The sequence below is a fragment of the Pipistrellus hanaki genome (assembly GCF_964339955.1).
Source record: "Pipistrellus hanaki genome assembly, chromosome: 9".
Lineage (NCBI taxonomy): Eukaryota > Metazoa > Chordata > Mammalia > Chiroptera > Vespertilionidae > Pipistrellus > Pipistrellus hanaki.
Window position 1 is genome coordinate 75,208,397 of NC_140511.1, and position 23,072 is coordinate 75,231,468.

The 23,072-nt window shown below is 57.1% G+C and overlaps 2 protein-coding genes across 2 annotated transcripts in view; one reads left to right on the forward strand and one right to left on the reverse strand.

Moving 5' to 3' along the window:
* ANO1 (anoctamin 1) overlaps positions 1-17,196 on the reverse strand; it is a 122,790-nt gene extending 105,594 nt beyond the window's left edge. The window contains exon 1 of the mRNA XM_084894610.1: positions 16,825-17,196. Within this exon, the coding sequence (XP_084750736.1) occupies positions 16,825-16,882 (58 nt within the window). The 5' untranslated portion in view covers positions 16,883-17,196. The remainder of the gene's footprint in view (positions 1-16,824) is intronic.
* Positions 1-23,072, forward strand: part of LOC311627872 (uncharacterized protein) — a 389,410-nt gene that overhangs the window by 288,084 nt on the left and 78,254 nt on the right. The gene's annotated exons all lie outside the window — the stretch shown is intronic.

Sequence of the window (23,072 nt, forward strand, 5' to 3'; positions counted from 1 at the left end):
TCCTTCGGTCCCCAATCGGCATAAATTCTGCTGTGTGTTAAGAGAAGGAAATAATAAAACCTGCCAGGGTGATGTCATCATTTCAGACGTCTGGGGGCACGTGTGGGAAATGCCTCTGGTGTCTGGACCCAAGACAGCCGTCTGGGTGCCCCGGCCCATGGCTAATCGCCTGTGGAATGTGACTTGGTCTCACTGGAGACTCTGTGGCTGGACCATGCTCATCCCTCATTTCCTTGATGTCCCCCCACTAAGATGGGCGGGACATGGGATGCTGAGTGCCGCATCCACGTGGGCTTCCTGGAGGCGGTGTCTCTGCTCCCAGGGAGGGGAAGGCTGGGAGACACTCCACTACGGTCAATGGCCAGGACAGCGCAGTCTCCCTTTGAATGGCCACCAATTGTCACCAAGTCTAAAGGGCACCTGCTTTGTTCAACGCTGGGGGGAAAGTGGACGCAGGTTAAGGCACATATTGCCAAATAATTAGGCAAACACCACAGCTTTTTAAAAGAGCCAACTGCTCCTAAGTGGCATGGTGGCGGCATACAGACAGACGCACAGGCCCATGGACAGAACAGAGAGCCCAGAAGTAACCCTCGGGTATACAGTCGAAATGATCTTCGACGGGGAGCTAAGACCACCTGGTGCGGAAAGGCGGTCTTTCCAACAAATGGTTTGGGAGGACTGGTTACCCACATGCAAAAGGGTGGACGGAGACCCTTCCCTCATACCACATACAAAAACCAACTCTACATGGATCCAAGACCCACACCTAAGACTTGAAACTATAAAACTCCAAGAAGAAAATATTCGGGAAAAGCTTTACCTCAAAGGATCTAAGGTGACTTCTTTTTCTTTTCTTTTTTTCTTTTTTTTTTTGTTTGTTAATACTCATCTGAGGCTATTTTCCCATTGATTTTTTAGAGAGAGTGGGAGGGAGAAAGAGAGAGAGAGAAGAAACATTGAAGTGAGACACAATGGTTGCCTCTCACACGCTCCCAACCGGGGCTGGGAATCAAACTTGCAACTCAGGCGTATGCCCCTTGACCAGGAATTGAACCCGAGAGCCTTAGGTGTGTGGGCTGATGCTCTAACCACTGAACACACTGGACAGGGCTGACGATGTTTTCCTGAATATGACACCAAAAGCACAGGCAACAAAAGCAAAAACAAGCCCATGGGACCACATCAAACTGAGACCTTCTGTGCATCGAAGGAAACCTCCAACAGAGAGAGAGGCAACCTACGCAGAGAGCAAACACCTACAACTCAAAACAAAAGCCCCCAAATCTGATTAAAAAGTGGGCCAAGGACTTGAATAGACATTTATCTGAAGAACAGACACCAGTGGCCGACAGGCAACGAAAGACGCTCAACCTCACCGGTCGTCAGGGAGATGCAAGCCAAAACCCGGAGAGAGGCCACGTCACACCCATTACAACGGCCGCAATAAAACCAGGCAAGAACAAGTGCGGGCGAGGCTGTGGAGAGATTGGAACCTGTGCCCTGCGGGTGGGGACACAAGATGGTGCAGCTGCTGTGGAAACTAAACATAGAATCACTGTGCGCTCCAGCAGTCCCCTCCCAGAAACTGAAAGCAGAATCCTGAAGAGCTATTTGCACATCCGAGTCCATTGCATCACTCTTCACGGTAGCCAAGAAATGGGAGCAACCACGTGTCCATCGACGGATGGACAGAATGCCTGGCCCCTCCGCACAATGGCGCGGTGTTCATCCTGGACAAGGAAGGGAGTTCTGACCCTGCTACAGCGTGGACGGGCCTTGAGGACACTGTGCCGAGTGAAAGAAGCTGGCACAGAAGGACAAACCTGTGTGAGCCCACGTCTAGGGGGGACCTAAAGTAGACTAACTTTTGAAAACTAAAGGAGAAAGAAAGGTGGTGCTGGGGACATGTGGGGGGAGCAGGGGGAGTCGCAGGGTTGCTGTTTGGTGGGGACAGAGTTTCGGGTTTGCAAGATGAAATGGGCCCAGGGACCCTCTACGTGTGGTTAACACGACTGCACCACACACTGCCAGTGGTCAGGAGGGTGCCTGTGATGGTGTGTGTTTTTACCACCACAAACACGAAGAGCTGACGGCTCCCCGGAGGGTCAGAGCTTATAGGAAAGAAAGGGTGGTGCGTGGGGGTGGGGACAGGGAGCGAGCGGAGTGGAGGCGGCAGGAAGCAAAATGCATGCTGGGTCAGGTTCCAGGGTGGCGTGTGGACACGGGCAGAGCCCAGCCCGGCCATCTCTGGGCTTGGCCAGCTGGTTGGACAGAGCTGGGGGCAGACAAGGTTGGAGTGGGTACAGAGGGCAGGCAGGGAGAAGCCACAGGGATGAAATGTGAGGGTAGGAGGGAGAGGGGGCGGTTGGGACACTGGCCTGGCGCGGAGGAAGATTGGGTATCAGACTGGATGCGAGTTCCTGTGCACCGGCTGCGTGCTGGGCTCCGTGCACAGGCGGGGAGTCGGCCTGCAGGCGGCAATGATGAGGCTCGGGGGACAGGTAGACAAGGTTGGGGACCAGGGCCCGTCACCACCTATCCGCAGTCTCGAAAGGTTTCACCTTTGGTTTGTTCAGTGGTGGCAGTGGCAGCCAAGAGCTACTGCAAATGTACCCCCTGACGTTTGTTGGGAGTTTGTGTGTGGTCTTCAGTGGCCCAGGTTCCATGGGGTCTGGGGGCCTGGCACAAACAGGGGACTCTGCTCTGGGGTTGCCTCGGAGCTCCGGAGACCAGGGACTCAAAGAAACCAAAATCTTGTGGTGGCTCTGTGCTCCCCGACCCCACGTGGGCACTGCAGACTGAGGAGTGGAAACAGTTTTATCACTTGGTCTACAACTGTTCCCCATTAAAAAAAAAAAAAAAAAAAAAAAAAGGATGGCTTTCTGTTAAAAGAGCCACCATCCCGGACTGGTAATCCCTCCAGGTAACTGTCATGACGAACCGTCGAAGCGCACTCCCGGGCCGGCGGCGCTCGGCACGTACCCAGGCGCCTACGCGGGCTCCCTTCCGGCTCCTCACGGGAACTTTCCGCTTTGAATTCTTTGGAACTGGTCCCCGCCTCCGATTGGCCCACTCACTTGTGAATCGTGCACAGGAAGTACAACGAGGGGGGGGAGGGGGAAAGTCGTGGCTTTATTTTTAGAAACATCATTTTTGCTATTTATCAAAAAATAAACACAACCCACCTCACACTAAAAATATGCATCGGAAGATCAACAATGAGGCCATGTTTGGCCGGCTCCTCGGAGAAGGGCAGATTTCGAGCCATAGGCACTTCTCACAGACGCTCCTCGAATAAGCTGGCACGGGATGCCAACCGCAGCTTTTTTCATTAACGTTTTAAGCAGCGTGCCACCTCCTCCCTGATTCTGACACCATCCCGGACGGGCCTCCCGGTCTGACCTATTGGTACAAGCTGCGTGACCTTTGCCAAGGTGCTTGACCTCTCTGAGCCGCAGCATCTTTGTAGAATGAGGAGAAGGATAGCTACCTTTCAGGCATGCCCTGGGGCAGTGGTCGGCAAACTCATTAGTCCACAGAGCCAAATAGCAACAGGACAATGATTGAAATTTCTTTGGAGAGCCACATTTTTTAAACTTAAACTTCTTCTAACGCCACTTCTTCCACATAGACTCGCCCAGGCCGTGGTATTTTGTGGAAGAGCCACACTCAAGGGGCCAAAGAGCCGCATGTGGCTCGCGAGCTGCGGTTTGCCGACCTCGGCCCTGGGGAGTAAACAAGGTTAAAAAAAAAACACAAAAACCCATAACAAAGTTCTGAACCCAAAAGAGATGCTCAGTGACCATGGCGACAAGCACAATGCACTTGTGGCGGGAATTTTGTCACCAGTTCTAATTCCATGAGTCAAGGGCCGGCCCACCTGCCGGTAGAGTCAGCCCCACGTGGCCACCATGTTGGACGTCTCCTAACAGCATTGCAAGACAGTTTGCTGAGAATAAAAGAGCCCAGGGCGGTCCCGAAAGGACAGGCCTATTGCTCCGCGGTCTATTTTAAAGACAGAGCAAAGGAGGGGCCCATGGTCACAAGCCCCTGGAACAGAGGATGCGCGCCTGTCTCCATGTGTTTCATCTCCTGCTTCCAGCTGAGTGGTCCCACGTGTGGGTGGGAACCCTGAGCCGCCACCTCCAAACTGCTGACCCTGAGCTTTGCTGGGTGCTTTTGCACTGCACCCCCAAGTTCTCTGAGACGCCTTTCTTCAGAAGGGGGAGCCCAATCTCCCCTCCTCTCGCCGGCCTCAGTGACACCCTTCTAACAAGCAGGTCACAGAGTGACCATGACCCTGGGTCGTGTGAGGCAGGCCAGCCTCTTCCTCGCTCTCTCTTGGGCCACAGGCGCTGGGGGATGCCGGTCCCCACATGCGGGGACCACCCAGCAGCCCTCGGAGGGGCCCACGTGGTGAGGCCCCCGGTCTCCTGGGGACAGCTTTCGGATGCTGGCAGCCCTGGCTGACAGGGTGACCGCAACCTCACGGGAGACCCCAGCCAGAACGCCACTGCTGGGTTTCTGACCCGCAGGAGGACGCCGAGATGGGGCCTGGGGGCTGCTGTAAGCCGAGAGGTTCTGTGGTGCTCTGTCACATGGCGCAAGGTAACTACCCTGTTTCCCCGAAAATAAGACAGTGTCTTATATTAATTTTTGCTCCCAAAGATGCGCTAGGTCTTATTTTCAGGGGATGTCTTATTTTTCCATCAAGAAGAATACGGTACACATTTATTGTTAAATTAAAATAAAGGAAATTTATTACCTGTATATGGTACGGTAGTACGGTAATTGTCAACACAAACCAGACAAACTGTGAATCCTACAGTATCAAGAATTTACTCATTTATTCAATGACAATCATGTCATCATCTTCTGGAACATCATCATAACAATCCAATTCCTGAATTTCCTGGTGAATTTCTTGTGACTCCATTTCTTTCAGAATCAGTGGACGAAATCTCTCATGTTTAGCCTAGGGGGGGCCTTATTTTCGGGGGGATGCCTTATAGTTCACTCAGAAAGTAGGTCTTATTTTCGGAGGATGTCTTATTTTCGGGGAAACACGGTAGTACACGTGTGATGGGGACTCCGGATGGTGAGCTCATCTTTGTCCCCCCAACTCGAGGGCCTGGCACCATCTGCTCACCCCCACGGGTCTAGAATTCTGAGATTACTGGACACACCTCAAAATGCGTGCCAGCCAGTTGCTTGACAAGTGGCACCCATGAGGAGCAGGGGTCTCTGAGCACGGCCTCCCGCAGGCTCTCCATGGGAGAAGCCCGTCATGCTGCCCAGCCTGTGCCCCTCTGCTCTGCACTGGCTCCCACCCTTCCACAGCGATGGGCGGCAAGCTGAGAGCCACTGGGGTGGGCGGAGCTGGGGCACCCACTGCGGACGGAGCCACAGGGGCAGCGAGCACGTTCTCCTGCAGAGCTGCTTAGATGATTCAGAGCAGGGGTGGCTCTGGCACTGCCCTGTCCCTACTTCTTTTTAAAAATTTGTGTGTGTGTGTGTGTGTGTGTGTGTATACTAGTGGCCCGATTATGAAATTTGTGCATGGGGGGCGGGGATGTCCCTCAGCCCGGCCTGCACCCTCTCCAATCTGGGACCCCTCAGGGGATGTCTGACTGCTGGTTTAGGCCCAATCCCACAGGCCTGCAGGGGAGGGCAGTTAGGGGCGATTGGGCCTAAACCAATAGTCAGACATCCCTCTCACAATCTGGGACTGCTGGCTTCCCACTGCTCGCCTGCCTGTCAGCCTGATCACCCCCTAACCAATCCCTGCCAGCCTGATCGACGTCTAACTGCTCCCTTGTCAGCCCAATTGCCCCCAACTACCGGCCATCTTTGACCACATGGGGGCAGCCATCTTGTGCGAGGGCATGAGTGTCAATTTGCATATTACCTCTTTATTATATAGGATTGATTTCGGAGAGGAAGGGAGAGAGAGAGGGAAGAGAGAAACATTAATGATGAGAGGGAATCATTGACCGGCTGCCTCCTACACACCTCACTCTGGGAACCTGACTTCTTAGAAACCTGCCATGGAAGTATCACTCACATAGGTAAAGCCACAGCTCAGTACGCTTTTGCTAACCACACACACACCTGCCAGCCGCCAGAGCGCCTTCCTGACCCCAGAGGGACAGCCTGTGCTGTTCTGTCTCCGTGTGCGTCAGGCCATTTCTGCGTGTTACATGAGCACAGTGCGCCCACGGCCTCCGTAGCTCATCGTGATCTTTGGGGTTCTTCCCGGACATTGGGGGTTACTGTGGCCGGGTCAGCGCCAGGGCCGTGGGACGAGCCGTGGCGGGAACGGGCCGTGTGCGTGTCCATCCCCGTGCTCGGGGGCATTCGGGAGCTTCGCGGTCGGGGCTCTTGCGGGCCTCGCTGCCAGGCACGCCACGTGGCCGTGGCTGCGCACGTGGGCGGCTCTGGTGGAGACTCTCCCGGGCGTGGCTTTCGGGGCCCCGCGTCCACGCTTGCTCACCAGCAGCAAATGCCGCCTCTCCATTTCCCAGAGTGGTTTCCCTCAGATTTCCTGATGGCCGTGAACGTGAGAGCCTTTTCCCAGGCTCATTAGGCCTAGTGACCTGGTGAGATTTTCGCATTAATGGGACGCCGCCTCTCCCGCGGGAGCACACCGATCAGCGATAAGTCTTCCGAGAAGCAGGTGGCACGTTCTATTTTCCGCCTCTGCCGGGAGCCCAAGCACACAGATGCAGCTCCAGCTAATTATTGACAGAAAGGAGGCTTATCGGACAATTTCCCACAAGGACTCATTCTGCATCGCTATTGCCCCCCCTCCCCCCCTCTTCCATCTCCCCATTCAACAAGTAATTCAACAAGCAATCTCCGTTACAATTACAAACGCGATCTCCCGGGCGGTCCCGGGGGCTCTCGGTAAGTGCCTTCCCCAGCCCTCACCTGGGCGGCGGGAGCTCCGGTTACACCTGACTCAGAGCCTTTCAGAGCGGCACAGAGGCCCATGCTGCCTGCCCGGACAACGCGGCTGCCCTGCCCTTTCTCCTGAGGGAACCCTCAGCACCTCCATCAGGCGCTCCTGGTGGGCCAGGGGCAGCCGATTGGGCAGCCCTCCCTGCCCCCCCGTCCACAGCAGGGGGTGGGTCCCAGCTCCGCAGCAGGAAAAGGCTGCAGTGCAGGTGTGTCCTTCATTTGGCAAACGTGGACTGAGCACCCGGCCTGCCCGGCAGCGGTGCAATCCCTGACTACCCGGCAATCCCTGGCTACCTGGCGGTTACATCTGGGGAGGGCAGTCTATAAGTCCAGTGCACAAAAGCAAGCCCAATTACTTGTACATTCTTAGACACTGGGCAGCGGGTGTGTGTGTGTGTGTGTGTGTGTGTGTGTGTGAGGGGGGGGGGGGGCACTTTGGCCAACTGCTTGGCAGTTTCTTAAATAAACACACCTCTGCCTCTGACCCAGGGCTCCAGCTGTCGGCATTTTATCAGAGAAATGAAAACGCATGTCCATCCAAAGCTTTGTTCCTCGCAGTTTTCTTAACGGCTCCCGCTGGAAACAAGCCGTCTGTCTGGAAGGATGGACACGCAGACCGTGGTCCACCCGCTCCGCTCCGCGGGAGATGCGCAGTCGCACACCCTCCCGCAGGGCACGGAGCGCTCGGCTGAGCAGCAGAGGTTATGTCTGCGACTCTCCCACGCTGACGGGGTGGGAGGGGCAGAGGGAGGGGTGATGGGGCATGGGCCCGAGGCCCTTCCTGGGTGATAGGAATAGTCTATACCATTTTTTGTGATTATATTTTATTTTTATCTTTGTTGATATCCCCCTTTCCCACTGACCCTTTCTAATCCCCCTGGCCCCCTCGCCAGGCCTTCACCACTCTTGTCTGAGTCCATGGGTTATGCATATATGCACACACATTCTTTGGTAATGGGACTACACCAAAATAAAAGGCTGCACCGCAGAAGAAAACATCAACAAAATGAAAAGGGAGCCGCCCGCATTTGCCAACGCTGCATCTGATACGGGGTTAATATCCAAAGTATATAAGGAACTCATACAACTTACAAAAAGAAGACAAACAGTCCAATTAAAGGAAGGGGAAAGGACCTAAATAGATACTTCTCCAAAGCGGACCTAGAGATGACCAAGAGCCACAGGACAAAATGCTCAGTCACTGATCATCTGAGAGATGCAAACTAAAATGACAATGACCTATCGCCTCGCACCTGTCAGAATGGCTACCATCAACAAATCAAGTGCCAAGTGCTGGCGAGGATGTGGAGAAAAGGGAACCCTCGCGCACTGCTGGCGGGAAGGCAGACTGGTGCAGCCGCTGTGGAGGACAGTGTGTAGTCTCCTCAAAAAATGAAATGTGGAACTGCCACTTGACCCCGTGACCCCACTTGTAGGAATATATCCTCAGAAACTCAAAACACCGATCAGAAAGCATGTGCGCACTCCTATGCTCCTAGCAGTGCAATTTACAACAGCTAAGAGCTGGAACAGTCTGTGTCTTGATGGGGTGCGGGTTACACAGATTCGTGTATCTGTGTTGAAACCGATGCATTTAAGACCCTGGCAAAGACCTCAATTTAAAACATCTAATTATGAAGCCTGATCAGAGCTGCAAGGAGCGGGCTGGTGCTGGGAGTACGGCCGAGGAGCACTCCCAAGTGGATGGAGCGGCCTGGGAAGGTCTCCGGGAAGACATCTAAGGCAAAAGGAGACGGGGAGGGGGTGGAGGGAGCGTGCTCCTGGGAGAGGCCGCGTGGAGGTCGGTGGCTGCGCCTGGGGAGGCTGGAGAGACCCTCTCCTAAGCGCCATGGCCTGTGTGGCCAGCAGGCGCCAGGGGAGCTCTGCCTGCTGGGACTTACTCCTGGTCCCTCTGGCTCTGTCCTTCGCGTCCCTCATTTCCCCCTTCACCCTGATGCTTTTTAATGCCATTTTCTTATATTTTATCCAAATGCCTGAGTGGACTATCGTTTTTTATTTGGGAAAAGGGAGGACAAAGCAGTGTGTTTTTTAAAAAGATTTGTTAATGGATTTGTGTGTGTGTGTGTGTGTGTGTGTGTGTGTGTGTATGTATGTATGTGTGTGTGTGAGTGAGAGAGAGAGAGATACATGGATGTGAAAGAGAAATATCAATCGACTGCCTCCTGCACGCCCCCTACACGGGGTTGAGTCCGCAACCTGGGCCTGTGCCCTGACTGGGAACGGAACCAGAGACCTTGGTACCTGGGATGACGCTCAACCAACACAGCCACACCAGCCAGGGCAGCAGGGTGTTTTTCTGAAAACCAGAGTTAAGTGTAAAATGTGAAGCAGCCTAAGTATGCTTGGGAGCCACCCACACTGTCCACAGGGGAACAGCAAACTGGTACAGATTCAAACTCATACAGATTCAACTAACACGGCTGGTCCCCTCGCCCGAGAAAGAACGGTGAGCAGGGAACACATTTAAACACTTTGTTCCTGGTTCAGGTCTCGTGCCCTCTGCCCTCCTGCCTCTCAGCACCTGGGCATTGTCCATGCCCTGGGGTCCCGGCCTTCCAGGAGCTCCGAGCGTTTTCTATACGACTGCTCTCTAAGGATAACCACTTCCATGCAGCTGAAGAGACGGCGTCCCCTCTCTCTTCTGCGGCGGCAGGAAGCAGGTGGCACTGACTAGGCGGATCTCCAGGGCAGCCTTCTGAAGGGACCGCCACGGTGGCCATCCTTATGCACTCACCTCCTGGTTAGATTAGGGAGGAGGCGAGTGAGCGCAGGACTTGGAGTAAACGCACATGAGCTCCAGTCCCAGCTCTGCCACCAAGTCGCTGTGTGATCCTAGGAACATCCCTCCACCTCTCTGAGCCCCAGTTTCCTTCCGTTGCCTGAAGGTTGGACCTGATTTTCTCAAATCCAGGGGTCTCTGGAGGAGACACGGGACACGCTTTAGCCTCCTTCAGGGCAGAAAAGCACCTGAATAGGTGAATATTTATTAAAACCAGTGACAATTACTTAAAGACGTCCCTTGGACATGGACGCTGGAGCACCTCTGAGTGTCCATGAGGCGGTCAGTGGAGGCCAAGACTCGGTGTATCGCTCAGCTGAGTGTTGGTAACCATCCTGGCCACGGGGGGGCTTTAAATTGTGCGTGTCAGGTACCATTTCATTTGTAACCGCACGGGCTGTCGGTTGAGTGAGGAACGCTGATGCTACAATATCCGTTAACGGTAAGAGCTCAGCACATTCCGTCAAGCACTTTCATAAACTGATGGCTCTGATCTCAAACCTCCCGTGGCCATCAATCAAACTCCGGAACTGCAAACTCCAGTGGTCAAGAGAGAACAAGGAACTCCAGGGAGGAGCCTGACGCGCACACCTCAGCCAGGTGGGCGAGGTTGGCATTCCGGGGCGGATCACCCTGAGACCGTGTGCCTGCCGCTGGGGTGAGCAGGGCCCCTCACCCCCGGGTCCTCCCCCACCTACCACCTCAGGCAAATGGTGACAAAAAAAGTTCCAGGGAAGAACAGACGTCAGATACTGTCCCAGCCCGCAGAGCCTCCGGAGACGTGACCACGAAAGTTAACGGGGTGTCCCGGATGGGGTGCGGGGACAGGAAAGGATGTTCGGTAAAAGCCAAGAAACTGTGCATCAAAGACAGACGTCAGTTCATGCTAATATGTCTGTGTCAGCCCACTGCTGCGACCGTGCCCCACACGGTATAAGGCGTGAATGACGGGACGCCGGCCACGGGTATGTGGGAACTTGCTGCGCTATCTGTGCAGTAATTCTGTAAATCTGAAACTGTTTGAAAAGAAAAAGTCTGTTTAAATAGAACCAGAGTCATGGCAGGACAGTGACTCAGTTATAACCGGCTGGGCGGGAGCGCCCGCCCTGTGGGTCTCCTGGCCGGACGGGTTTGTGGGGGGCAGTGTGAGCCCCCCTGAGCCCGCCCTCTGAGGTCCCTGGTGATGCTCCTGGCTGGATGGGTTTGTGGGGGGGCAGTGTGAGCCCCCCTGAGCCCGCCCTCTGAGGTCCGCAGGCAGAAACATATCACCAAACACACAAATCCAACCGGCGGGTTTTAAAAACGCATCGTGAGCGATGAGGAAAGTAGCCGGAGTTACTTTTGAGGTGACACTGTAACCCGAAATCAGCCATACTGATGACAGATTTTAACTTACAAATATCTCCATTTGTAGAGAAAGATGATATATTATAGAAGACCATTATCTGGAAATCTGTCCTAGCTACTATCCATCCATCCATCCATCCATCCACAGAGGAATGGAAACCTCCACAAACTCTTCACCGGAATCACGTCTCTCATGGAGCCACGGCGAAGCCAATGGCATGTGCCGCTCCCGGAGCTGTGCCGAGACCTGCCGCGATGCGGGGCGAGCAGGGGAGCCGCGATGCCGGGAGCCCCACCTGTGAGGCCACAGGCCCGGGGAGCAGCAGGCAGGTTTCAGAAATGCACAGGAACCGGCATCGTCCTGACTGGGCACTGGGCAGAATGTGGGGGCGCAGTGCCCGTGGGGGCGCAGGACCTGCGGGGAGTGGATCCTGCTTGTAGCGTGTGACGTGCAGCGGCGTGGGGCAGAGGGGCCTGAGTGCCCTCAGCCAGGACACAACTGGGCCTAGGAAGAGACCGCTCCAAACGGCAGCACTGCCACCTCCGGGGGCACGAAGGAGCGGGGCACCGTGGGCACGCCCTCCCCCTGCACTCCCCACCAGCTGCAGTCCCCGCTGCCCGCCGCCCAGGAAACAACGCAGTAAAAACGATGGCCAGGACGCCTCCGCGCTAAGCTCCCATCAATAGCCTTTTCGGCACAAACGGCCTGCGCAGACGTCTGCCGAGGTCCCTGTCAACGCATTAAAAAATCATTACACGCCCGGGGCCCGGTGTGGGCACGCGACGTTCGGGCCCAGTGTGCCGGGAAAGGAGTGGATCTTGGCTGCCGAGGGTACTGTTTGCTCACCACACCCAGAAGCAAACAGGGGTGCAGCCGATAGCCCTCTCCAACAGGGCGGGGCGTCCGGGCCCGGGGGGGGGCTCGGCTGGGTGGGAACCCGGAGCCCAGCCCAATCTGGGAGAGGCCCAGAGGGGAGCCAAGTGAACTCTGAGGGCTAAGTGTGCGAACCAGTCATCTGTCCAACGAATGGCCACGTGAGCCTTATCAAGTGGATTGGGAGGGTCGGAAGGCTTTTAATGCTTCATTACGCAGCAGGAAAAGCCAGGCCCGTGCGCCCGTGCTGACAGCTGAGGGCCGTGATTGACGTGAGTGGGAACCAACCCACCAGCAGGGACCTCCTGAGCCGTGTGGCTCCTGCTGAGGCTCCAGCGGCTGCAAGCTCCCGCCCCCGGGACTGCCTTCTCCTCCCAGAGCTGGGGAGGCAGGAGCTGAGTTGGGAAGGACGAGGGGGGTGGGCTCCACAGACCCATTTCCAGTCCTCATCTGAATGTCCTCTGGTCTACGTGCCAAGGTCTTCCTGGCACAGCTGGGCATGCCCCGCCCACCCCAAGTGATTGACAGGCACTCTTAGCTGTGTGAGCAGGGGCACATTATATGCTCTTTCTGTGCCTCGGTCTCCTCATCACGAAAGTACTAAAGGATGTGACATATGTAAAGGGCTTGGAACAGTGCCATCGGTGCATTCACCCACCCATCCACCCACCCACCTATCCACCCACACATCTATCCACCCACCCACCCAGCGCCACCGCGCCAGGCCCTGTGCGCAGGCTAGAGAAACGAGTGCATCAAGGGAGGCCGGTGTGGTGGAGGCAGTTAACAGGAACCTGGCCTGCTGGGTGCTATAAAGGAAATGAAGCTGAGCCCCCGCATCAGCAGCTCAGAGGTGAGGAGGTGGGTCTGATGGGTGGACCTGGCCTCGGCACACAGAGCTGACTTAGCCAGAATCAGGAACCTTCCACATCATAAGTCACAGCATCATTCTACACGGGCTGTGAACTCCGTGAGGGCAGGACGGTGGTTCCCCTGCAGCTCCAGCCCCCGGCCCTGCAACTGGCCCAGAGGAGACGCATTGCCGTCTGTTCAGCTGGGTTGGTTTGGGCGTCATACGGCAGCGGAACAAGACAGTCTGCTCAATGTGTCACATCACAGCACAGAAGAGAACACGTGACATGTGTGAGGGCGTCAACAGACATTCTCGAGAAAGTGAAAAGACAACCCACAGGGGGGGAGGAAATACTTGCTAATCATATAACTGGTAAGAGTTTGATATCCAGAATATATAAAGAGCGCCTACAATTTAACAACATAAAAATAATGGGCCAAGGTGCCAGGCAGGCATGGTTCAGTGGTTGAGAGTCGACTTATGAACCAGAAGATCATGGTTTGATTCCTGGTTAGGGCACATGCCCCGGTTGCTGGCTCAATCCCCAGTATGGGGCATGTAGGAAACAGCCAATGATTCTCTCTCATCATTGATGTTTCTATTTCTCTTTTCCTCTCCCTTCCTCTCTCTGAAATCAATAAAAAAAATACATATTTTTAAAAAGATTTTACAAAAACAGGCCAAGTAACTAAAACAGATGTATAAAGAAGATATACAAACAGCCACTAGCCACATGCAAAGAAGCTCAGTATCAGTGGTCATTAGGCAAATGTAAATCACAGCCACAATGAGATATCATGTCACACCTACTAAGATGGCTGCAATTAAAAAAAAAACAAAAAAGAAAACGCAACATAGCAAGTGATGGTTAGGACGTGGAGAAGGTGGAACCCTCACACCAACTGGAAATGGAATGGTGCCGCCTGAGTTTGGTGATTGCCCAGAAAGTTAGAGATATGATCCAGCTGTCCCACTAGGTATATTCCCAAAAGAACTGAAAACTCAAATAGGTACCTGTATGCAAATGCTCATTGCAGCCTTACAAACAATGGCCGAAAGGTGGAAATTACTCAAGTCTCTATTGACACATGAATGAATAAACGGAGTGTGGGCTACATAGAATGTCACCCAGCCTTAAAAAAAGGAACGAAGGTCTGGTACATGCTATGACATGGATGAACCTTAGAAGTATGCAAAGTGTAACAGCCAGACACAAAAGGACAGCTATTGTATGGTTTCACTCATAGGAAGTATCCAGAAGAGTCACATTCTTGGAGACAGAAAGTAGAACAGAACGGGGGCCTGGGGAGGGGAGGGGAAGGGAGGGAAACGGAGTCAGTATCTAATGGGTCTAAAGTTTCTCTTTGGGGCGTTGGAGAGTTTCAGAAATAGATGGTGGTAATGGTTTCAAAACAGTGTGAATGATGTTGAATTAATTATACACGGAAAATGATTAAAATGTCATGCTATATGTTTAACCTCAATTTAAAAGAGCAAAAACAAAAAGGCAATCCCTCACCTACCCCCAACCAAACCCGCTGATCCTGTGCAACCCAGAAACCCTGGCGCTTCTCTGATGCCTGCCTGTCTCACTCCCAGACCCACATCCAGTGACTTCCACCATACGCAGGTCTGGCCTCGGCCTCTTCCCGCACCCCGCTGTGCAGCACCTCACCCCTGGACCAATGTGAGAGCCCCCAGAGCAGCTCTGCCTGTGCCAGCGCCCCAGGGGCCTGCTCTCTGCGGAGCGGCCAGAGGGATTCTGCCCAAACCTAAGCCAGCTCCCGCCCCTCCCTGCTCCAGCCCCCTCCAGCGCTCCTGGCTCACCAGCCCAGCCCCACAGTGACTAGAGGCTCATCACGATCCCACGGCCCCTCCTGCTCCCTCCCTCCCCTCTCCCCAAACTGTCTCCACAAACGCATCCGGAAAGCTGCAGGCACTCTGGGTCAGAGGTTTTGCACTGGCTGTTCCCTCTGCCCAGAATGCACTTCCCTCTCTCCCTCCGGTTGGTGCGGCCACCGTGCTGCCCACTGACAAGGACAGCCCTGGCCACCGATTTAGAACCGCCGCTGCTGCCATCCGCTACGCCAGCACGTTAGGGATTTCATTAGGCACTTCTGGTGGTCAAGAGAGCCTCGCCAGGGCCACGGCTTTGTCTGCTCTGTCCTCTGCTGTGTCCCAAGCCCCGAGGACACAGTGCCAGGCACCCAGCCAGCTCATAATGGCCCGCTGAATAGGCGAATGAAAGATTCAGGAGAGCGAGCCTCCTGCTCCCACCGATGGGCTGAGTAGCAGCCTGTCTGGGCTCCCGATCCGGCTCTTGGACCTTGAGGTATGGCTTCATGACTCAGTTTCCTCATCCATAAATGGGGAAAACAGCAGGGTGAGGACCACACGGGATGATGTATGAGAGACTTCCACCCGCCCACTCAGCAAGTGAGTTATCTACTCTGTCTCCCTCCTTCCCTCCCTCTCTCCCTCCCTCCCTGCCCAAGATGCCATCAGTGTAGAGACGCACATAGGACATCCCAACAGGGTGTTGTGGGATGAGTAGGAGTGTGTCAGGCAGTGGAATTGCCACTTTGCCTCCCCCTACCTCCACCTGCCCTTGCAGGAGGTACAGACTGTGGCTACATAACTTCTTCATAACCAGTGAGGGAGGTGGTGAGGGAGCTGGTGAGGGAGCTGGTGAGGAAGCTGGTGAGGGAGGCGGCAGGTGTAACAATCCACGGCTCAGGGCAGTGAGAGCCAGCTGGTCCTAGGATACCACCGAGCCTCAGGTATGACCTCACATCTGGGTCTCAGGGAACCGGCCCATGTGGAGGAGGCCTCCAGGGAGTAGTAGGACTGCAGGCCCTCCAGGCTGGCTTTTCCTGCCGCCCGCCCCCTCCCCTCCGGTGCCCAGCTCCTGTCTCCCCTCTCTGGCCAGGGGGGCCCTCTCTCTTCCTTGTGGCCCCCTTAACTTGATGGGCGCACAGCCTCATTTCTATAGAAAGACGCCAAACTGGGCAGCTTTGGAAGCGGCCGTCAGGGCGAGTTTCTCCTTGGAACTCCAGAGGGAAGGAGAGGGGCGGGGCGGAGAGGGAGGAGGGCACGGTCCGAAGGAAGGAGGCTTCTGGGCTATAGTTAGCAGCGCCGGCCAGTCCGAGGTGGCACCCTGATTGCAGGGCGCAGCGCCCGGCCCGCGGCTCCAGGGGCGGGACCAGCGGCGCAATTAGGCAAACCGCGCGCAGCCGGCCCCTCGGCCGGGTCCCGGTCCCGCCCCCACCCCCTCCCAGGTTTATTTAATAACCTCTGAACCGGGAGGGGGCAGCCCTCCAGGAAGCACCGCCCGGGTCATTTATTTTAGAATTATTGGGACAAAAATATCCAGGGCCGAGATTTATGTGCGGGGAGAGGCCCAGGAAGCCAGGAGCCCCCCTCCCCGCGGGTCCCAGCCTCATTCGTCTCCTCCCCGCACCCCCGGTTCCCCTGCACTTTCCATCATGACTTCGAGTCCTAGTAGTGACTTTATATCTCAAATAAATCTCCAGAATAGCACGGAAATATCGTGTGTATTAATAGCGCCTGTAAAAACATCCGAAATCCTTCCATCCGCCACGCGGTGGACACGGCGCGGCGGGGGCGGGGGTGGGGGTGAGGCGTGAGGGGTGGGGGGTGAGGCGGGGTGGGGAGTGGGGAGGGGTGCTCTCCTGGACTGAGAAACCTGCGGGCGGCAGCCCCCAGCCCAGCCCCAACCCCAGCCCCATCCCTGGCCCAGCCTCGGTCCGGGTGCAGCCTGCCTGCTTGTGATGCCCCAAAGTCCCCTCCACACCCCAGAGCAGCGCAGCGCAGGGGACGGTCCCCCCCAAGGAGGCTGGGGCCCCCTGTCTCCCGCCCCTCGCGTTCCTCTCAGGCCCCTGAGAGCTGCCCCCTTGGGGTCCCCCACGCGCTGCGCTCAGGGACCCCCCCCGCCCCGCCCCCCTCCCGCCGCCTCTGGATACTCACGGGCGGCAGGGTCCTCCTCGGGGGGCAGCCCCTCCAGGCCGATGTCGCCCTCCCGCATGGCTGGGCTCGCTGCCCGGCTCCGGGGCGCCCGGGCGAGCGGGGTCCGGGAGAGGAGGTGACTTCGTCTTGGAGGGTTCGGAGGGCCGGGGTCCGAGCGCGGCTGGTCAGGGGGCAGTACCCCTCCGCCGGTCAGGACGCAGGGCGCGCGCGCGCCTGAGCCAAACTTGGCCTCCCGGGCGCACCGCCGCGCCTCTCCCTCCTCCGCCTCGGCTTCTGGGGCTGGGGGTCCCGGGCCAGCCTCCGCCCCGGGGGGCTACCTGCGGGCGCCGCCCTCGCCACGCCACGCCCCGCACGCAAATCGACTCCCGGCCACGGTCACCGAGCGGAGCGCTGGGGATGGGACGCCGGCGAGGAGCAGCCGCCCCGCGCTCTGCTCCGGGTCCGGCCCGCCCCCGCCTCCACTCCGCGGGCGCCTCTCCACCGGCTCTGGACCGACTTATCAGCGGGGCCCCGGGCAGCCCTGCCAGGCGCGCCCCCAGCCAGGCCCCCAGGGAAGGGTGTCCACTGGGGGAGGGGCATGGGGAGCGATGCAGCCGGGGAGACCGGCACAGCGGGGGGTGATTCCGTGGGTGGCCCGTCCAGCGGCAAGGAGCGCGTTCCAGACCTCCCCCATCCCCTAAGGCAAGGAGGCCTGAAGCTGAACCCCAGGCTAGGAAGAGCTTGGGGTCTGGGTAAAGGCAGAACTGCCCCCCAAATAGGAGACATCCTGGTGCATGAGGGCTCCAGTGAAATGAGACTCAGGAAACCGGCCAGGGGTGCAGGCAAGGCCTTCTGACCCACATCCTGCCACCGGCTCCGGGCTGGGAGCGGGAGGTGCCCCTTCCAGCCCTGCCCACCTTCAGGCCAGGCCCAGACAATCCCGTGTCCTCCCCGGGCAGAGATGCGGGCTCCTGCAGAGTGCAGAGAGCCACAGGGGAGGCCGCTCCAGGGTCTCTGGAAACCTCGCCCCCGTGACGCCTCACATAAGCCCGGTGCATGCTGAGCAGAACTGCCTTCAACAAATCGCTAATTTGAGCGGCTCCTGGACCTCAGCACAGCGGTTGGTGGGACGGGGGCAGCCGGAATGACATTTCAAAAGGTCACCTCACACTTCCCGCGCCACAAGACGGAGCTGGGCCGGTGCCGGGCGCCCTCCTGTGCCAGGGACCCCGGAGCCACCTGCCAAGCTAACGCTCCACAAGCCACCAGCGTTGTGGCTGGCCCCTGGCGGAGACAGACCCAGCCTCCCTGTGGGGTCAGGCATCACCCACATGAAAGGGATCTATGCATCTTGGTGTCGGTGGTGGCGGGGTGTGTGTGTGTGGGGGGGGGGGGGGCCGAGGGGGTAGAGAGCTGTGGTTGCCAGTCCTCCCCGATCCACCCAGGCCTGCTCCAGCAGAACCTCTGCCCTGGGCGGAAACTCTCCCGGTAGCAGCAAAACCACAGAGAAATGTCTCCGGTCGAGCGTGTGTTCCCTGCCCCTCTCCCGGTGTGCTGTGGACGGAGAGGACAGCTGGTGCCCTTGCTCCCCACGGGCGGGAGGAAAGGGATCTGTCACTGCCTTCAGCAGGCAGCCCCCCCTCGGTCTGGACTCAGGCACCAGGTGGAGGAAGGCTCACCTGGGAGGGGTCTGCCCGGAGCCCCAGCCCCGAGGGCTGGGCTGCGCGCTCCAGACACTCGCCCCGGGAGGGCAGCGCGGGCCCTTGCGGGGCCAGGAGACTTTCTCACAGTGAGTCCACCCGGCCCCAACCCCTGCGGTGCGGGAATCGAGATAAAAAACGCATTTTTCTGGGGAGGGCCTTGATGGCCGGCCATGATCCATGGCGCTGGCTCGGCTGTGTAAATACACAGAGAAAATTTTAGCATGCTAACCCCTGGAATGATGAACTATAAACCGAAAAGGCTCAGGGGGAAAAAATGTAAATACGTCCAGGGCTATTTTTAAGCCCCATTGTTTACCTTTATTTGGGCCAGGGATGGGCGATGGCACATTTCGCCGGCTCTAGAATGCGCATTATCGGACGCATTGTTATCAGCGGACGCGTGTTCAACGGCCATTAACAGGGGCTGGCTCGTTCGGACAGGGAGCCGCCGTGTTTCCGGTTCCTTCCGCGCTCCGGGCTCAGATTGAGTTGTGCTCCGACGGGACCTCCAGCCGCGCCCGGCCCAGCACGTGCGAGAGCCGGGCGTGGACTGAGGCCGGCTCAGCAGATATTCCATTCTACCCGGTTTAAAAAGATAATCTGAGTCAGCACCGACTCGTTTTTTTTTTTTTTTTTTTTTTTTAACAAGACCGGTTTTGGCAACCGTTTTGGTAAATGTTGCGGGGCGAGGAGGATGCCAGGCGGGGGAGTTGGGGCTCCCACGTGGCCCGAGTGGGGACAGTGCCCTGGGAGGAGGCGGAGTGACCTGCTCCGGGAGCCCCGCGAGGGAGGCGGCCGGACGGCGGCCTGCGCCAGCAGATGTTTACGCCAGAGCAGACTGGGGCAAGCGGCCTGGCGCGGGGAGTGGCACGCCTGTCATCCAGCCCAGCCATCATTACGGGGCACAGCAATCTCGCCACACGGCGCTTGTAATCATGGGCCATGGTTTCCCTTTTGGGGAGGCGGCGAGGGAGGGGGCGAGGCAGCTCCCTGCGGGGCTGGGCCGGCGCTCCGGCCCTGGGGTTGGCCCGGGTTTAAAATAGGCTTGGCAGGCCGGGACCGGTTTGGCTCAGTGGATAGAGCGTCGGCCTGCGGACTGAAAGGTCCCGGGTTCGATTCTGGTCAAGGGCATGTACCTTGGTTGTGGACACATCCCCAGTGGGGGGTGTGCAAGAGGCAGCTGGTCGATGTTTCTTTCTAACTCTCTGTCCCTCTCAATTCCTCTCTGTGTAAAATCAATAAAATATATTGAAGAAATAAAATAAAATAAAAAAGTTAGGAAAGAGATTTAAAATAAATAAATAAAATAAAATAAAATGGGCTTGGCAGGGTGAGGCCCAGCCCCGCTGGGTGGGACAGGCCCAGCCCTCCTGGACACCGGAGCCTTATCAGACCCCGGGGCCTCCTCAGACCCCGGGGCCTCGTGGAGTCTGAACCTGCACGTGACTCAGGGCCACCGGCAACAGCCCCCGAGTGTCCCTGACTCCCCACTGCTGCTCGGGGGCCGGCCAGAGGCCAGAGCTGACTCAACGAGCAGCGTGTCGCCGAGCCCAAAGCCACCCCCGTGCCACCTGCAGTCACCCACTGGGTAAACCAGGAGGAGCCCAGTGTCACCCGTCCTCAGCACAGGGACGGGGTCAGGGGTCACTTCGATCCTGATTTGTAGTCTTAGGAGGTCTGTTTGCAATTCAACAGGGTCCTGTGAGCACCTGCCTTGGGTAGGACTCCGACTCAGGGTTGGCGGAGGGCGGGATGCAAGTGAGAGAGATGAGGCCTGGGTCCCCCGGGCCGGTGCACAGCTGGGGGAGATAAGCCGGGGGCGGGGGAGTTAAGGCCGGGCCTCGCAGAGAGACAGAGCGGCTGGAACCCATCGCCCACAAGGTGCTCCTTGGCCCTCGGTTTGTGCATCTGTGAGAAGGCCCTGGCTCGTGCTGCCTCTGGGGATGGAGGTGGGAGGTTGGGGGGAGGGGGAGTGAAGCTGGAAAGAACCCAGCTTCCAGCCCGGAACGCAGCTCTCGTCAGCACTGAGCTGGAGGGTGTTGCTATGTCTGTCGTCCTCGGGCCCGCGGGCAGGGCCTGTGGGGGGCGCTCAGGGGCAGCAAGCAGCTTGGAGCTGCGGGGCCCCTGACCTGGGGCCCATGGAGGGGATGGGGTTTCTCTGGGTTGAAGTGGCGTGAGGGCAGAAGTGGGGACAAGGCACAGAGATGGGGGAGCAAGTGAGAGCAGGCCAGCCTGGTGGATTGGGGCACCGTGAGTAATGAGCCCAAAGGCGGGGTTCAGGGAGGACCCCAGGCCTGAGCAGTGCACTATCTATTAAAGAGAGATAGATACAGGAGGGTACGGTTTATTGATTTTAGAAGGAGAGAGAGAGGGAGTGAGGAAGGAGAGAGAGAGAGAGAGAGAGAGAGAGAGAGAGAGAGAGAGAGGGAGGGAGAGAGAGAGAGAGAGAAATGTCGATCAACTGCATCCCATACGCACCCTGACTGGGGATCGAACCTACAACCTTTTGGTGTAGGAGACAAGGCAGGACTGAAAAATACGTTAAAAATTGCATTCAGGTGAACGTGGCATACCACAAAGTGAACCGCTGTACAGTAACGACGCAGTGGCGTTTGGGACAGTGACAGCGCTGTGCAACCATAGCCACTTCCCTCACCCCAGAGGGAAGCCCCCACCCCGCAGCCAGTCCCTGCCCCCGGCCCCCGGCCCCCTCCCCTGCCTGCGCTGTCCCCGTGGCTTTGTCTGTCCTGGGCATTCGGTGTCCGCGGGACCGTGCCTGTGTGGCCTTCTGTGCTCTTCTCTCAGTGTTTGCGTTCGTAATTGACAACGTCCTTGATGCTCTTCCACGCTGTTGCATGTGCCAGCATTTCCTTTCCTTCTGTGGCCGAGTGAGGCTGGTGGCGCGGCTATGCCACAGTTGGTATCCGATGGGCACTGGGGCTGTTTCCCCAAGGGGTCCCACCATGGAGCCTGCAGGGCCTGGGGTCCTTCTCCGATGGCCCGAGGGTCCCTGGCAAGGCTGGGCAGAGGGCACCGTGGCTGAGCTGTGCGGAAGCGGAGGGGGCGGGGGGCGGGGGGAGCAGCGGCGAGCTGGGGAGAAACTGGCCCAGCCTTCCCACAGTCTGAGGCGCAAGGCAGCTGCTCAGAGCTGATAGCGGGGGCCCCTGAGTGGGCTGGAGCGAGCCCGGCCCCCACGGGTGCAGAGGACCTGCTTCCTACGGGCTTCACCGGCTCGGGCGGGGGGGGGGGGGGGGGGGGCAGGGACCAGGCAGCCGCCGCCCGGCCTCCCTCGGAGCCTGTTTATTTAACAAGCAGTTAGCCAGCACTGACTGTGTACCAGGCCCCAGGCCAAGAGCTGTATAGAAGCCGCCCTCCGCCGTGGGCGCCAGCTTCAGTCCCACTTTACAGGTGAGGAAACTGAGGCTCCGGGAGGTAGAACCACTTTCCCGAGACCACACAGCCGCCAGTGTGAGAGCCGGGGCTCAGACCCAGGCAGCCGGCTCCGGAGTTGGTGACCGAACTCAGTCTGTGCTCTGGGGTCCGGGTCCAGCTTCCCGGTGCCCGCCGCCTGAGCTCCAGGCCCCGGCTTTACCCAGCTCATCTCTTCAAACGCTTTTGTTTTTTTTTTATTTAAAAAAAAATTATATATATATATATATATATATATATATATATATATAGTTGATTTCAGAGAGAAAGGGAGAGGGAGAGGGGGATAGAAACATCAATGATGAGAGAGAATCATGGATTGACTGCCTCTTGTACGCCCCACACTGGGGATCGAGCCCACAACCTGGGCATGTGCCCTAACAGGAATCGAACTATGATCTCCTCAACCACAGAGCCACACCGGTTGGGCTATGTTTATTGTTTAATTGTGGCAAAGAGCACATGACGTGACATTTTAGCCATTTTCAGGCGTTCTGTGGCCCCGATATTCACTCACACCGTTGTTCGGTCTCATTTATTCACAGTACTCTCTCCCCAAACCGAAACTGTCCCTGGGAAACACACGTCCCTTCCCTCCCCTCCCCTCCCCCCTCCCCTCCCCTCCTCTCTCCTCTCCTCCCCTCCCCTCCCCTCCCCTCCCCTTCTCTCCCTTCCCCTTCCTCTCAGCCCCGACACCCACATCCTACTTTCTATGAACCTGACCCCTCTAGGGCCCTCCTATCCTGGGTCACACAGGGTTTGTCCTTGGAGTCTGGCATTTTCATGAAGCCCAGGGCCCTCAGGTTCACCCACGTGGTTGTGGGTTTCAGAAGGTTCTTGTTTTTAAAGGGCTCATCCAACTTTATTCTTAAAGAACCCAATATTGCCAGTGGAAATGGAAGGTTAGAATCGCTGGCTACATAAAGAAGGTGATAGTTTAATAGAGAATAATTTTAAAATATATGTTTGTGTTGATTTTAGAGAGAGGAAAAGGGAGAGGAAAAGGGAAGGAGGGAGGGGGGAGGGAGAGGGAGGAGGAGGAGGGGAGAGAGAGAGAAAGAGAGAGAGAGAGAGAGAGAGAGAGAGAGAGAGAGAAAGAAAGAAAGAAAGAAAGAAACACCAATGAATGATAGAGAA